Below are 12,948 nucleotides of genomic sequence, written 5' to 3'. Positions count from 1 at the left end.
CCTTTTATTTACTCGTTTCTAATCTTGTCCATCCTAGCCCCTCCCAATTAAAATTTTAACATATTTAACTCTGCCAATGAAGGAAAGCTTACATGTGAGTAATATTATATTGAGTTTGTTGACAGATTTAGGACAAGCCTGAACTTTTTATCCCGACAGGGTGTTGACCCTGTGGCTGTTTTGCTTTGTGGAGCTATTTTGTGGCTTGGTTTGGTTGCACTTGCCATGTCAGGGAGAAAGGGTCGCTGCAAATCAATGAATCGTTGTTCTGAGTCAAGCATTTCCATCCTGATGATGCGGGTCTCTACCAAGAATACAATGCCCATATTCATTGCGGATATGCTGACCAGATGTCAACAACCAAATGTGGGGTAAACATTGTCAGTGTGGTCAGACATTTTTATATATCTTACCTAAACACACATAAAGTATGCAGGGCAAAGGTTTGGCAATGGGAGGTCAAGGTCAAATTCAAATTCAAATTCAAATTCAAATTTTATTTGTCACGTACACAGTCATACACAGTACGATATGTAGTGAAATGCTTGGACAACTGCTCGTGACCTAAAGAAAACAAAAAAGGAAAGGCTATGAATAAGATAGGAAATAAATATGAAAAATTAAAAAGGGTAAATTTAACTAGGAAGGAATAAAATATAAATTAAGGTTAAAAATGAAATAACTGTACAACACAAATTAGAATGAAGGGTAAATTTAACTGGGAAGAATAAGATAAAATATATAAATTAAAGTTGAAAATAAAATAACTGTACAACAAAATACACAATACACAATATAGAACTATATAAGAATGTATGAAGAAATCTAAATATAAATAAATATATACACAATAACAGCAGCTGTACAAGTATTAACCGGAAATGAAGAATATAGTGACCAGTGTTGTGCAAAAACAAAGTCCAGAAAGTCCAGTGTGTGTGTAAGAACCATATGTGTGGGTCAGTACTGGTGGTGTGATTGAGAGACCGTATCGCCTGCGGGAAGAAGCTCCTCCTCAGTCTCTCTGTGTTGGTCTTCAGTGAGTGGAATCGCTTTCCTGACCTCAACAGAGAGAACAGTCTGTTGTTGGGATGGCTGAGGTCCTTCACGATCTTCCTGGCCTTGGTCCAGCACCGCCTGCTGTAGATTGAGTGCAGGTCAGGGAGCTCGGAGCGGATGGTGCGCTCAGCTGACCGCACAACCCTCTGTAGAGCTCGTCTGTCCTGCATGGTGCTGTTCCCGAACCAGGTTAAGATGTTTCCCGCCAGGATGCTCTCTATGGTGCACGAGTAAAAGTTCCTGAGCACCTTGGAGGGCAGTTGGAAGTCTCTCAAGCGTCTGAGGTGGTAGAGACGCTGTCGGGCCTTTTTCACCACGGTGTTGATGTGACAGGACCATGACAGGTCCTGCGTGATGTGAACTCCGAGGTATTTGAAGCTGTCCACTCTCTCCACTGGGCACTCGTTGATGACGGGGGTCTGGTAGTTCCTCTCCTGCTTAGTGCTGAAGTCCACTATCAGCTCCTTTGTCTTACTGACGTTTAGAAGGAGGTTGTTCCTCTGGCACCAGTTCTCCAGATTCCTAATCTCCTTCACGTAGGCCGTCTCGTTGTTATCAGAGATCAGGCCCACCACGACGGTGTCGTCAGCAAACTTGATGATGGTGGTGGAGCTGGTAGTGGCCACACAGTCATATGTGTACAAAGAGTACAGCAGGGGGCTCAGAACACACCCCTGGGGGGCTCCAGTGCTGAGAGTGGTGGAGGCTGAGACATGTCCGCCCATCCTTACTGCCTGTGGTCTGCCAGTTAGGAAGTTGGAGATCCACTGACACATAGATGAGCTGAGTCCCAGGTGCTCCAGCTTGGTGGTGAGTGTGGAGGGAATTATGGTGTTAAATGCAGAGCTGTAGTCTATGAAGAGCATTTTAACATAATTCCCCCTTCTAGTGTCCAAGTGAGTGAGTGATGTGTGGAGGAGATGAGAGATGGCATCGTCTGTGGAACGATTTGGACGGTAAGCGAACTGTAGTGGGTCCAGTGTGTCTGGTAGTGAAGAAATGATGAAGTCTCTGACCAGGCGTTCAAAGCACTTCATCACTGCTGAGGTGAGGGCTACAGGGCGCTAGTCATTGAGAGAAGCAGGGTGGGGTTTCTTCGGGACAGGAACAATGATGGACTCTTTGAAGCATGTGGGGATCACCGACTGAGATAAAGAGATGTTGAATATCTCAGTGAACACAGGAGCTAGCTGGTATGCGCAGTCTCTTAGGATACGACCTGGGATGCCGTCTGGTCCTGCTGCTTTCCTGGTGTTCACTCTCTTGAAGGCTCTCCTTACTTCATGCTCGGAGGTCAAGGTCAAGTTTATTTATATAGCACATTTCAAACAGCCGATGCTGCACAAAGTGCTTAACAATATAAAAATGGCATTAAAAAGCAACAATGTAATACAATAATAACTATATAAAACAATAATAGGACAATAAAAGAATTAAAACAATAACTAAAACTATTTAAAATACGACCAGAATGCTTGGGTCATGGTGTGTTAAAAGCCAGGGCATAAAAATGTGTCTTTAGTAGTGATTTAAATTGCTCAAGTGTTTGTGCAGATCTAATATTTAGGGGGAAACTATTCCAAAATCTGGGACCTGCCACAGAGAAGGCTCTATCACCATGAGATTTGAGGTAAGTCTGTGGGATGGACAGCATTAATTTTGAGCTAGACCTCATGGTTTTTCCTGTAGCATAAGCAAAGAGGAGCTCAGACAGGTAAGGAGGAGCTCGGGCATTAAGTGACTTAAAAACAAAAAGGAAAAGTTTAAATTGGATCCAGTAGGAGACAGGAAGCCAGTGTAAAGAAGCTAAAACTGGGGTTATATGCTCTCTCCGTTTGGTACCAGTTAGCAGGCGAGCAGCTGCATTTTGGACCATCTGAAGACGATGGATGGTGGCCTGGTCTAGACCATAATACAATGAATTGTAGTAATCCAATCTGCAAGTAAGGAAAAGGTGAATAACACGTTCAAAGACGTTAGCCGGGAGGTATGGCTTTACCTTGGCTAGCTGTCTTAACTGAAAGAAGCAGGACTGAACTACTGCACTCACCTGCTTATTCAATTTAAAAGGACCATCAATGTAGACACTGAGGTTTTTTACATGTGTTTTACAATAGGAGGAAAGGGGGCCCAGAGTGCTATCGATGTGATTAAAGTTGCCAAAAATGACAACTTCAGTTTTATTTTCATTTAGCTTTAAATAATTTAATGACAACCACTGTTTGACGTCATCAAGGCAGCGTAATAGGAGCTGAGGATGGTCTGACCCTGCTTTTAAAGGTAGATAAATCTGCAAATCATCAGCAAAACAGTGAAATGAGTCAAGATATACCATGTCATCAGTAGGGATGGGTATCGAAAACCGGTTCTTGTTGAGAACCGATTCCCACTGTTTCAATTCCTTGGAATTGTTTGCCATTTTTGCAAACGATTCCCTTATTGATTCCAGTCGCCCCGAATGACGTCACCACGTTGCGGAGCGTCATTTACCTGGCAGGAAACACGGCGCGTAAGCGGCTCAAACGCTCAAAAGTTTACGAGAACGGATGACAACAGGGCAACTTGCAATACTTGCAAAGTAGATACTTAATTTAAGGGAGGAAACACTACGAATATGCAAAAGCATTTGTTCACAAAACACGTGATGACCTTAAATGAATGTCATGTTTTTAATTCCACTCCGGACTCGTGAATCTCAACGCAGCAGCAGCGGTAACGTTTGCACGTCCTCTCCCGTTAATGCGGCAGGTAAATAATCAACTAACAGTGCATATTATGTTAGCGCGATCTGCCTTATTACAAAACCTGCCAGTCTGGCTCAGATGCTGGCAGTTCTCGCTGCAGTCTACCGGTAGCGTCTCCTTTCAGGCCAGGATAGACGAATGTCACCGAGCAGTGACTAAGTTTGTGGTAAAAGGCTTGACCCATTTGCCACAGCAGATGCCCCCAATTTTAGGTAAGTGAATGTGTTTAATTGTAGGCAGGGACATTACTGGATATTCTTGTGTAATTGCTACAGAACAATTTATGTTATGCTTTGTTATTGCTACAGAAGAATATTTATTTTATTATTTTACATTTACAATTTTTTTTCCTGGGGACCCGGTGACACCCCATTGAAGAGCCGTAGGCTGTGGATCTCTTAAGATCTCACTGTTGGGTTTGTAAGGCCATGTTACTCCTAAATTTCTATCTTGTTCAAAGAGAAGATATAAAACAAAGTTCTAAGCTAATCGACCTTAGTGTTCTCCTTTTTTAAAAAGAATCGATAAGAGAATAGATAAAGAATCGAATCGTTAAACAGAATCGAAAATGGAATCGGAATCGTGAAAATCTTATCAATACCCATCCCTAGTCATCAGTAGGTAATGCTGTATGAGGACCCCAAAAGCAAGCAATGATCAAAATAAAGAACCTCTGTTGGAGGTGCAAATGGAACAATCCAAAAAACAGATAAAAACAAAGTTCACTGGAACAGAGAAAAAAGCCTGGGAAGATATCAAGAAACAGCAGTAACAACACTAACCACAGTATGACAAAACAAACTGAGGGTATAAACACTCAAGAGGTTATGAGGGCAGAGTGGAGACACTTTTGGAATTACAGAGGAGTGACCTAAATCTAATAACGAGACATGGAGATGTAAACTAAAGGACACAACTAACAAAATAACACAGAAAGTAATGAAACAGGGATTCACTGAGGGAGACTAGACTATCCATGAGGAACAAAGGGGTAGTAGGGTAAAGTGAAAGCAGTACCATAACAGTAACTAGAACAAAAAGCTAAACTAAGTATCAAACTGAACATAGTTAAAGATCAAATTAACTTAAGACTCCAAAAAACAGAAAATGCTCGGTCAATGACCCAGGATCACTTCAATTTATGCCAAAAGTTAGGATTTACAAAAAGCATCTAATTAAAATTAATCAGAAAGAAATTAAATGAAATAAAGAAGGCCAATAGAATCTTAAAAAATGTTGCCATGTTAAAAGCTCAATATAATACAAAAAGGATCTCCAAAGGTAAAAATGCAGTGCTCGTGGTATGAGGAAGAAAAGCCATCCTCTGTCAGTCCTTGTAGAAAGTGATGAAGAGGATGGCTATTGAGAAGAATAGATAAACTGTACTTCTCATACTTTAATTGTATGCCATTTTCCCAACTTCCTTTAAGCATAAGTAAAAGCTCATTTGTTTTTATGCCATTACGCGATAACCTGTGAATTGCCTTTTACAACCCCAATAACTGTTGAAACTGTCAGCTTATTACTGCTGCTCTCTCTGTCCAGTAGACGTATTTGGGTTTTTAGTGAAGATCCCTCTCACAGTAAAAGTTTCTGTACACATCAATAAAAAAGCAAATTTCACAGGTTTTACTTGTATAGAAGATGAACTAAGAAGACGAATAAATATTACAATAAAAGCCCCATAACAAGTTTATCAACTTTACATCTGTCAAACGTGCACATAGCGGATGGTGTCTAATTCATCAAAAAGAATGAAACAGCTTATTGACTTAAAAATGCAGTTTAAAAAAAAAATCTAAATGCAAATGTGAAGCTTTTATTTAACAAAAAAGGAAAAGAAAACATGCATACCACGTTTATTTTACTGATTCAAAAACTGAGGAAAAAATGCTTAAAAATGTATCAATGATTAAAGCTTATGAGCTCTGGTTTAAGCACTCCACAGGCTGTAATTCTACACTCATACTTGGGTCTTTCATTGCAAGTTGAAGCTTCTTCTAACCTCCTCAGGACATCGAGACCCTCAACGACTTGACTGCAAAAGAGAAGAAAAGAGATTTAACTTCCCTTTTGAAGCTACGTGAGAGCTGTGGGAATTAAAAAGATGTCTTTCAGCTAAAATCAGATACACCAACCCAAAGGCAACATAGGTCTTATCCATCCATGGCGTTGGCTGTAGGGTGATGTAGAACTGGGATCCATTGCTGTGGGCACCTTTATTAGCCATTCCCAGGATGCCGCGCTTAGTGTGTGAAATGACAAAATTCTCATCTAAAAGAGGGGCAGGCACGTGCAAGTTCAGGTGAACATTTATAGAGGAAGCACAAGTAAATCAATGATGGCTTCTTCTTTTTCTTCTTCTTTTTCTTTAAGGATCACTTCAGTGGATCACACGCTATCGCCTAAATATCTGACACCATTCATGTGGAAAGTTATTTGTAAATATAGTAGATGTTAAAGTGCAGCCATCCCTTTGAAATATAGAACTTTAGCTTTTTGTTTAATATCTTCTGTCGTCCATGAACCTCCTCCTCTTTTCCTCCTGCCTGGCAGCTCCATATTCAACATTCTTTGTCCAGTATATCCACTATCCCTTCTCTGCACAAGTCCAAACCATCTCAGCCTTGCCTCTCTAACTTTGTCTCCAAACTGTTCAACCTGAGCTCTCCCTCTAATATACTCATTTTTAATCATCTCCCTTCTGGTCACTCCTAGTGCAAATTTTAATATCTTCAACTCTGCCACCTCCTGCTCGGCCTCTTGTCTGTTAGTGGCATTGTCTCCAAACAATGCATCATAGCAGCTCTCACTACCATCTCCTACACATTCTCTTTCACTCTCGCTGCTCTCCTTCTGTCACAAACACCCCCGACATTCGTCTCCACCCACTCTACCCTGCCAGCACTGTCTTCTTCACCTCTCTTGTTGCTTTGAATGGTTAACCCCAGGCAATTAAACCTATTCACCTTCACTACCTCTGCTCCTTACATATCCATTTTCCACCCATTTCTCTCTCATTAACACACATGTTCTGTCTCGCTTCTACAGACTTTCATTCCTAGTTTGTGCAGTGCGTACCTCCACCTCTCCAGTCTCTCTTCCACTCACTCCCTACTCTCCCTACATATCACAATGTTGTCTATGGACATCATAGTCCAATAGTGTAGTTATATAGTATGTTCTAAACATAACGCTGTAGAGCATACCTTCAAACATTAGCCCGTAGATTGACTCGCCTCCATTTCCTTTCCTCTCTGGAGAAATATCTGCGAAATTTATAGGTACAGCCACAACTGTACTGCTGACTTTAATGAATCCATTAAAACTATCTAAACAATTTATCAACATATTTATGAGAGTGTTTAATATATCACAGATCGTGAAATTTTCTGTATCTATATTTAAGTATGATGTCACATTATATTGATGTTTTTATACATGTGTACCTCCACCCTGCACCCATCCATTGGGCACAATCCGATGAAACAGAGAGCCTTTATAGCAGAGTGGGAAGCCACTCTGTGACAGTCCTTGCTCTCCTGTGCACAGACCCTCAAAGTTCTTGGATGTCTTTGGACAAATATCTGAGAAGAGCTGAGCAGAGCAGAGGAAACATGATATCTGATCACATCTGTAATGATCAAATATTTTCTTATCCGGGAGTTCAATGTTTAGACTGACTGTTTTAAAAGATCATTTGAAAAGTAGCAGGATGCAAATGAGTTTGGATCCTATGCCTTATGTGTCAAAGTTGGCTCACCTCAAACATTAACCTCCCCGCAGCTTCTCCCGCAATCTCAACATCCATGAAGACAAACTGATGCTACAGTGAAAGAGCATAGGCATGTTGAATATTTTATATAGTGAGAGGTGGACTCAAATGCACAATGCAAAATATCTGGAAAGGCATGGAGTTACACCAGACATGAGCAGTACTGCCAGAGATAAAGCGTGTAATCCAAGCAGGTTAAAGTAGCTGACTAAACTCAAGAGACCCAAGGAAAGAAACAGTGAAAAAGAAAGACATAAGCTTAGAACACTGAAAGAAGAATACGAGACTATTTATACACCTCGAGCACTTTCCCCCCCCAAACATGATGTTGTCATCAAATACATTTTTCAACAATAAAGTTTTAATATTGAGTGTGTGCTCCCTTTGGTTATTTTGATTAGGTATAAAATGTGCTGCATCCCAACATTTTTCGAAAGAATCTTACATGAATTGGTTTTCAAATCATATTCACGACTTTAAACAGTCATCAGAAAGATACACTTAATAAGCCACTTTTTTTTTTACTAATGAAATAACAACTAAATATACGGTGCTGATTTGCTCTTTGATTCCAAATACAGAATGTAAATAAACTGTCTATATCAGGGCTGTCAAACACAAGGCCTGGGGGCCAGAAATGGCCTGGCAAAGACTCCAATCTGGCACACTGGAGAGCTTAGGAAACATGAAGGAGGGTGTAAATTCTGTATTTTTGTATTTTTTACAGCTTTTCCTACTGATAAATACCTCTCCCATGAACATAGAACACGAAATGAAATAAATGACACTAAAATTCAGCTTTTCAACTATGTACAAGAGAAATTTCTGTTTTTAGCAGAAAAAAATTTATTTTACAGAATTTTTACAGAGGTTCTGTAAAATAATAAAAATATTTTAATATTTTAATGTTTAATAGAATATTTAAATATGGTAAAATGAATTTGAATTTGAGGGCGGCACGGTGGTTAGCACTGTTGCCGCACAGCAAGAAGGTCCTGGGTTCAATTCCAACATCAAGCCGGGGTCTTTCTGTGTGGAGTTTGCATGTTCTCCCCATGTCTGCGTGGGTTCCCTCCGGGTACTCCGGCTTCCTCCCACTGTCCAAAGACATGCAGTTTGTGGGGATAGGTTAATTGGATAATCCAAATTGCCACTAGGTGTGAATGTGAGTGTGAATGGTTGTCTGTCCTTGTGTGTTAGCCCTGTGACAGACTGGCGACCTGTCCAGGGTGTACCCCGCCTCTCGCCCTATGACAGCTGGGATTGGCTCCCGCGACCCTGAAAAGGATAAGCGGTAGCGAATGGATGGATGGAAAATGAATTTGACTTCTCTGGTCAACATATTTTTTACCTATAATGGATATTTAAGTGACAGTGTTTGCGTGACTTGCCCCAGTTTTCTGGAGGTGTTCGATGTAGTACTCCTCAGCAAGAGTCGTGTAGAAAGCTTGCGGCTGGGTGAAAGTGAAACCCCACTGATTCTTGGCCCAGCTGGCGAGATCCTTTTCATCACCGAGGAGACGGCCGTTCAGAAAGCACATCAGGCTACTGGAGTACTGCCACACTTCACCACGCAGCTCCTTGAATCACAAGTTTGGAACAACAATGAGCGTGCTGTGATTCAGCGTTCCAGAATAGCTGTAATGTCATAAATCACAGCAGTATTTTACTGTGTAGGTTTAGAGCATCAAGAACCCCCAGAAACCTGCTGTCGTCCACACGTTCACCTCCACTATTTATAACACCATCACTCATTTCAGATGATGCCATCAAACAACAACTAAAATTCTATATTTCAAAGGAAAGGCTGCATTTTAACTTCCGCTACATTTACAAATAACTTTTCCACATTAATTAATTATGTCAGTGTCACATTTGTCCATACAATATATTTCTATCTGACAGCAGTCGGGTTGAGTTAACCCCTTACTAAATATTATCATCCTTCTTCAGACTGTAAGAGGCTTAGCACCTGGTACTATGCCTATACTGAGCTCAAATTAGAAAATAGTGATGATGCTTCAAGTATTTGGATGTCTGGTCGAGATGTCCGACAGCAGATATGGAGACCTGTAAAAACACAGTTTTCCAGGCAGGATTAGACTGATATTTTATATGCAGCTTCACATTTATAAGACACAAATATCCTTAAAAGCAGTCTAAAATAGGTCATGTGTTTTTCCTCAGGTATGACCCCAAGTAACATATTCAAATGACCTTTTTTAGAAAGAGCGGATTTCTGTTAATATTATATATAATATTGTGATAGTGCTCTCTCTCTCTCTGTCTCTCTCTCGTATTTTCCTGATAACAACAATAATACTGAAATAATGTTTCATGGTCCTGGGTATTTCAGTTTTTTTGAGTTTTGGGATGTTTTGAGTTTTCTGCGAGCTCATGTTTTTTTGATTTTGTAATTTGATGTCCTTTGTCCTTTCAGTGCTTGCTCCCCTGTGTTTCCAGTCTGTGTTCCTCATTCAGTCACATAATCTTTAGTTATCATCTTTTGTGATCCAATTCTGTCTCCCCAGTTTGTCGTGTCTCCATGTTTCTTTATTGCTGCGTCATGTCTTAATCCTGATTTCATCCATTCATCCATCCATTCCCTTCTGCTTATTCTTTTCAGGGTCACTGGAGCCTAATCCAGCTGTCATAGGGCGAGAGGCAGGGTACACCCTGGACAGGTCGCCAGTCTGTCACAGGGTTAATCTTGACTTGTGTATGTTATTTACTCTTTTATTTTTGATAGTAGATAACGTTTATGTGTCAAACTTTGTCTACCAGAGAGTGAAACCTGACATGATGTATTGCAGCCAAGGTATTTACACTTGATGTAAATGAGGACCTAGTGCAACTATAGTAATGTCTTTTGGCTTTCATATGAATGGCTTAAGATTACGAATGTTTAAGGTTCTGCATATGTTAGCAAGGTGTGTTATTGCATTGTAGGCTTCATGATTATCCAAAATTAATTTTCACTTCAGGTCAGTTGGGATAAGTGATTAATAGAGGGAATTTTAGAAGAGAAACTATTCCACCATATAATCCTCTAATATGTTTATATGGAACAGCTGACTTGTACAACGTGCAAAAGAACACAAAACATTATTTAACATAAGATCACAAGTTTCTCCATAACCTCGGACCTCCATCTCTCTCTGACCTTCTGCACATTGCCACTCATTCACACTTGGAGTTACTCCTCGCCCGACCACTCTGGGCATTAGAGCTTTCCGCCAAGTGGCCCCTTGTCCTTGGAGCTCTCTCCCGCACCACATTCACAACATTGAGTCGTTCCCTATCTCTAAAGCCAGCCTTAAAACACATCTTTTGAAGCTTAGCTATTCTGTTTCATTTTAATTTTAAGATAAGATAAGCTAGAACTTTATTAATCCCTCGGGTGGGTTCCTCTGGGAAATTCGATTTCCAAAAAGCACAGCACCGACAGAAGTTACAGAATATTTTATATATATATATATATATACAGAGACAGAGACAGATATAAATAAAATATACGAAGGGGATAAATAGAATAAATAGGAATAAAAATAAAATAAAAATACAAGTGAATTGCACATTTTATTATGCTTTGAGTTTTAATTCTATGATTTCTTTCTAACTGCTTTATTTTATCCATACTGTGATTTTCGTATTTAATTGCTTGTAAAGTGTCTTTAAGTATTTCTAAAGCTCTCCATAAATACAATGCGTTGTTGTTATTATTATTGAATCCTCAGTATGAGGACTGAGTGAAGAGTTCAAGGACAAAGAACTTTGACATTGCGCTCACAGCTTTGCGTTAATGCAAAGCACTGATTACGCACTTGTTTGGATAACATCTCTCCTTCCTAAAAAATAAACCCTACTTATAACAACAATCAAAACCACAACATGCCCAAGTGTTGTATGTTGTGCAATTTTTCCATATATTGTGTGCTGCAGATTTTGTGAATCACATTTACATGACTTGTTTAAATATTCTCCTCCAGAAAGTGAAATTTCTACACATACATATACAATAAAGGCCAGCCGCAAAAATATTCCTGTTTACAACTTTCAGTCACAAAGTGGACTTTGTGCCACTTGAGTAGCTCCAGCAGCTTTGTAACATCAGAAGCCAGCTCTGCATGGTGCAGACATGAGTAAATCTTGCTTTAATTTTCCTTTTTCTCAAACCACTGCTCTTCTCTTATCAGTTCTCCTACCCCACCTTTTCTTGACCTTGATGATGTTAGGAAAAAGAGATAGGAAGGGCTTTTGGAATGCACCCTGATCATCATTGCTCCCCGTGTCTAATTTCTCAGCTGTTTCCACTTCCCCGAGTGTTCTCTGTGTCTGTGTTTTTGTGTATGTATTGCTTCAGTCTTCCCTTGTCCTTGTTCTGATGTCTGTTGCCCTCCATCATGTGTTCCCTGTCAAATTCTGTTTGGCTTTTGTTTTCGATCCACCATTAAATACCTTATGTTAAATCCTGCCTGCTGTGTATGATAATAATTTCAGGTTATTATCTCAAACTTTTGAGTTATCTATGAGTAAGATGAAATTAAGAGAAACTAATCAACAATTTTGATGCACAGATGGAAAAAAATAGTTGAATCTATTAAAAATGTCCAAGAATTTGATCTTTGAGCTCATTCTTCTTTCAGCTGCTCCTTTTAGGATTTTGCCACAGCACCTCATCTGCTTGCATTTCAGATCACATACATAGAACTTGGCGACAGTGGGAAAGAAAAGCACCATTGTAACAGGAAGAAACCTCTGGCAGGATCAGGCTTAAGGAGCCAAGAAATGTTTGGTTGCTCAAGACAAATATAACCTCAAAGATTATGCATCTAGAACGCCTAGTGTTACTTTCTTTTTAATTTTTTAAAATTAATTTCAGTGTTTGGTTTAGCATCTTATTATCATTATCATTATTATTATTATCAGGGAAAGTATTTATCAAGGGGCAGGTTTAAGTTTTAGTTTTTACCAGTTTTTACAAAGCAAAAAACATTTTGTTACATACCTTCTTCTTGTCGCAGAGATACCCGTGCCACTCAAATTCAAAAAGTGGCCTAATTTCTGGATCCAGAAACGCCGTAGGAAACTGCAGTTTTAGTCCCTGTTGAGCAGAGTGGACAAATACGGGTGAAAGGTCAAAAGGTGAGGTGAAATTAAACCAGAGAAAGCGTTAGTTTACCTCGGCGATGCTTTTAGCAACGTGGAAACTGCAGTCTTTAAACACACCCACAATTTCAATGAGTATTTTTGAGTCCATGGTTGAAAAGAGAGCGACAGTAAACGGTGCCTCGTATCCATAGCAACGAGGATTTGAAGGCGCTTTAATATGACGTCTTATTTAGCCCGCCGGGTTTCGACCGACTCTGT

At 39.9% G+C, this 12,948-nt stretch overlaps 1 protein-coding gene across 2 annotated transcripts; it reads right to left on the bottom strand.

Annotated features, from left to right (window-relative positions):
* Window positions 1-4,101: 4,101 nt before the first annotated feature.
* Window positions 4,102-12,874, bottom strand: ppil6 (peptidylprolyl isomerase (cyclophilin)-like 6). Of its 2 annotated transcripts, none has more exons than XM_085381718.1 (8): window positions 12,812-12,874; window positions 12,587-12,682; window positions 8,970-9,158; window positions 7,567-7,629; window positions 7,253-7,400; window positions 7,013-7,072; window positions 5,942-6,077; window positions 4,102-5,841 (listed from the first exon to the last, which is right to left on the bottom strand). In XM_085381718.1, exons 1-8 carry the CDS (start codon window positions 12,836-12,838, stop codon window positions 5,709-5,711), a joined length of 852 nt encoding a protein of 283 aa, XP_085237844.1. In that variant the 5' UTR covers window positions 12,839-12,874; the 3' UTR covers window positions 4,102-5,708. The 2 variants fall into 2 exon arrangements, with proteins under 2 accessions (XP_085237844.1, XP_085237843.1); XM_085381717.1 differs by having other exon boundaries at window positions 4,109-5,841; window positions 12,761-12,874.
* Window positions 12,875-12,948: the final 74 nt, after the last annotated feature.

This window comes from Rhamphochromis longiceps, linkage group LG15, assembly GCF_057381845.1.
Source record: "Rhamphochromis longiceps isolate RC_006_pf linkage group LG15, R_longiceps_female_GT1.1, whole genome shotgun sequence".
NCBI lineage: Eukaryota > Metazoa > Chordata > Actinopteri > Cichliformes > Cichlidae > Rhamphochromis > Rhamphochromis longiceps.
This window is presented reverse-complemented; position numbering and strand designations above follow the sequence as displayed.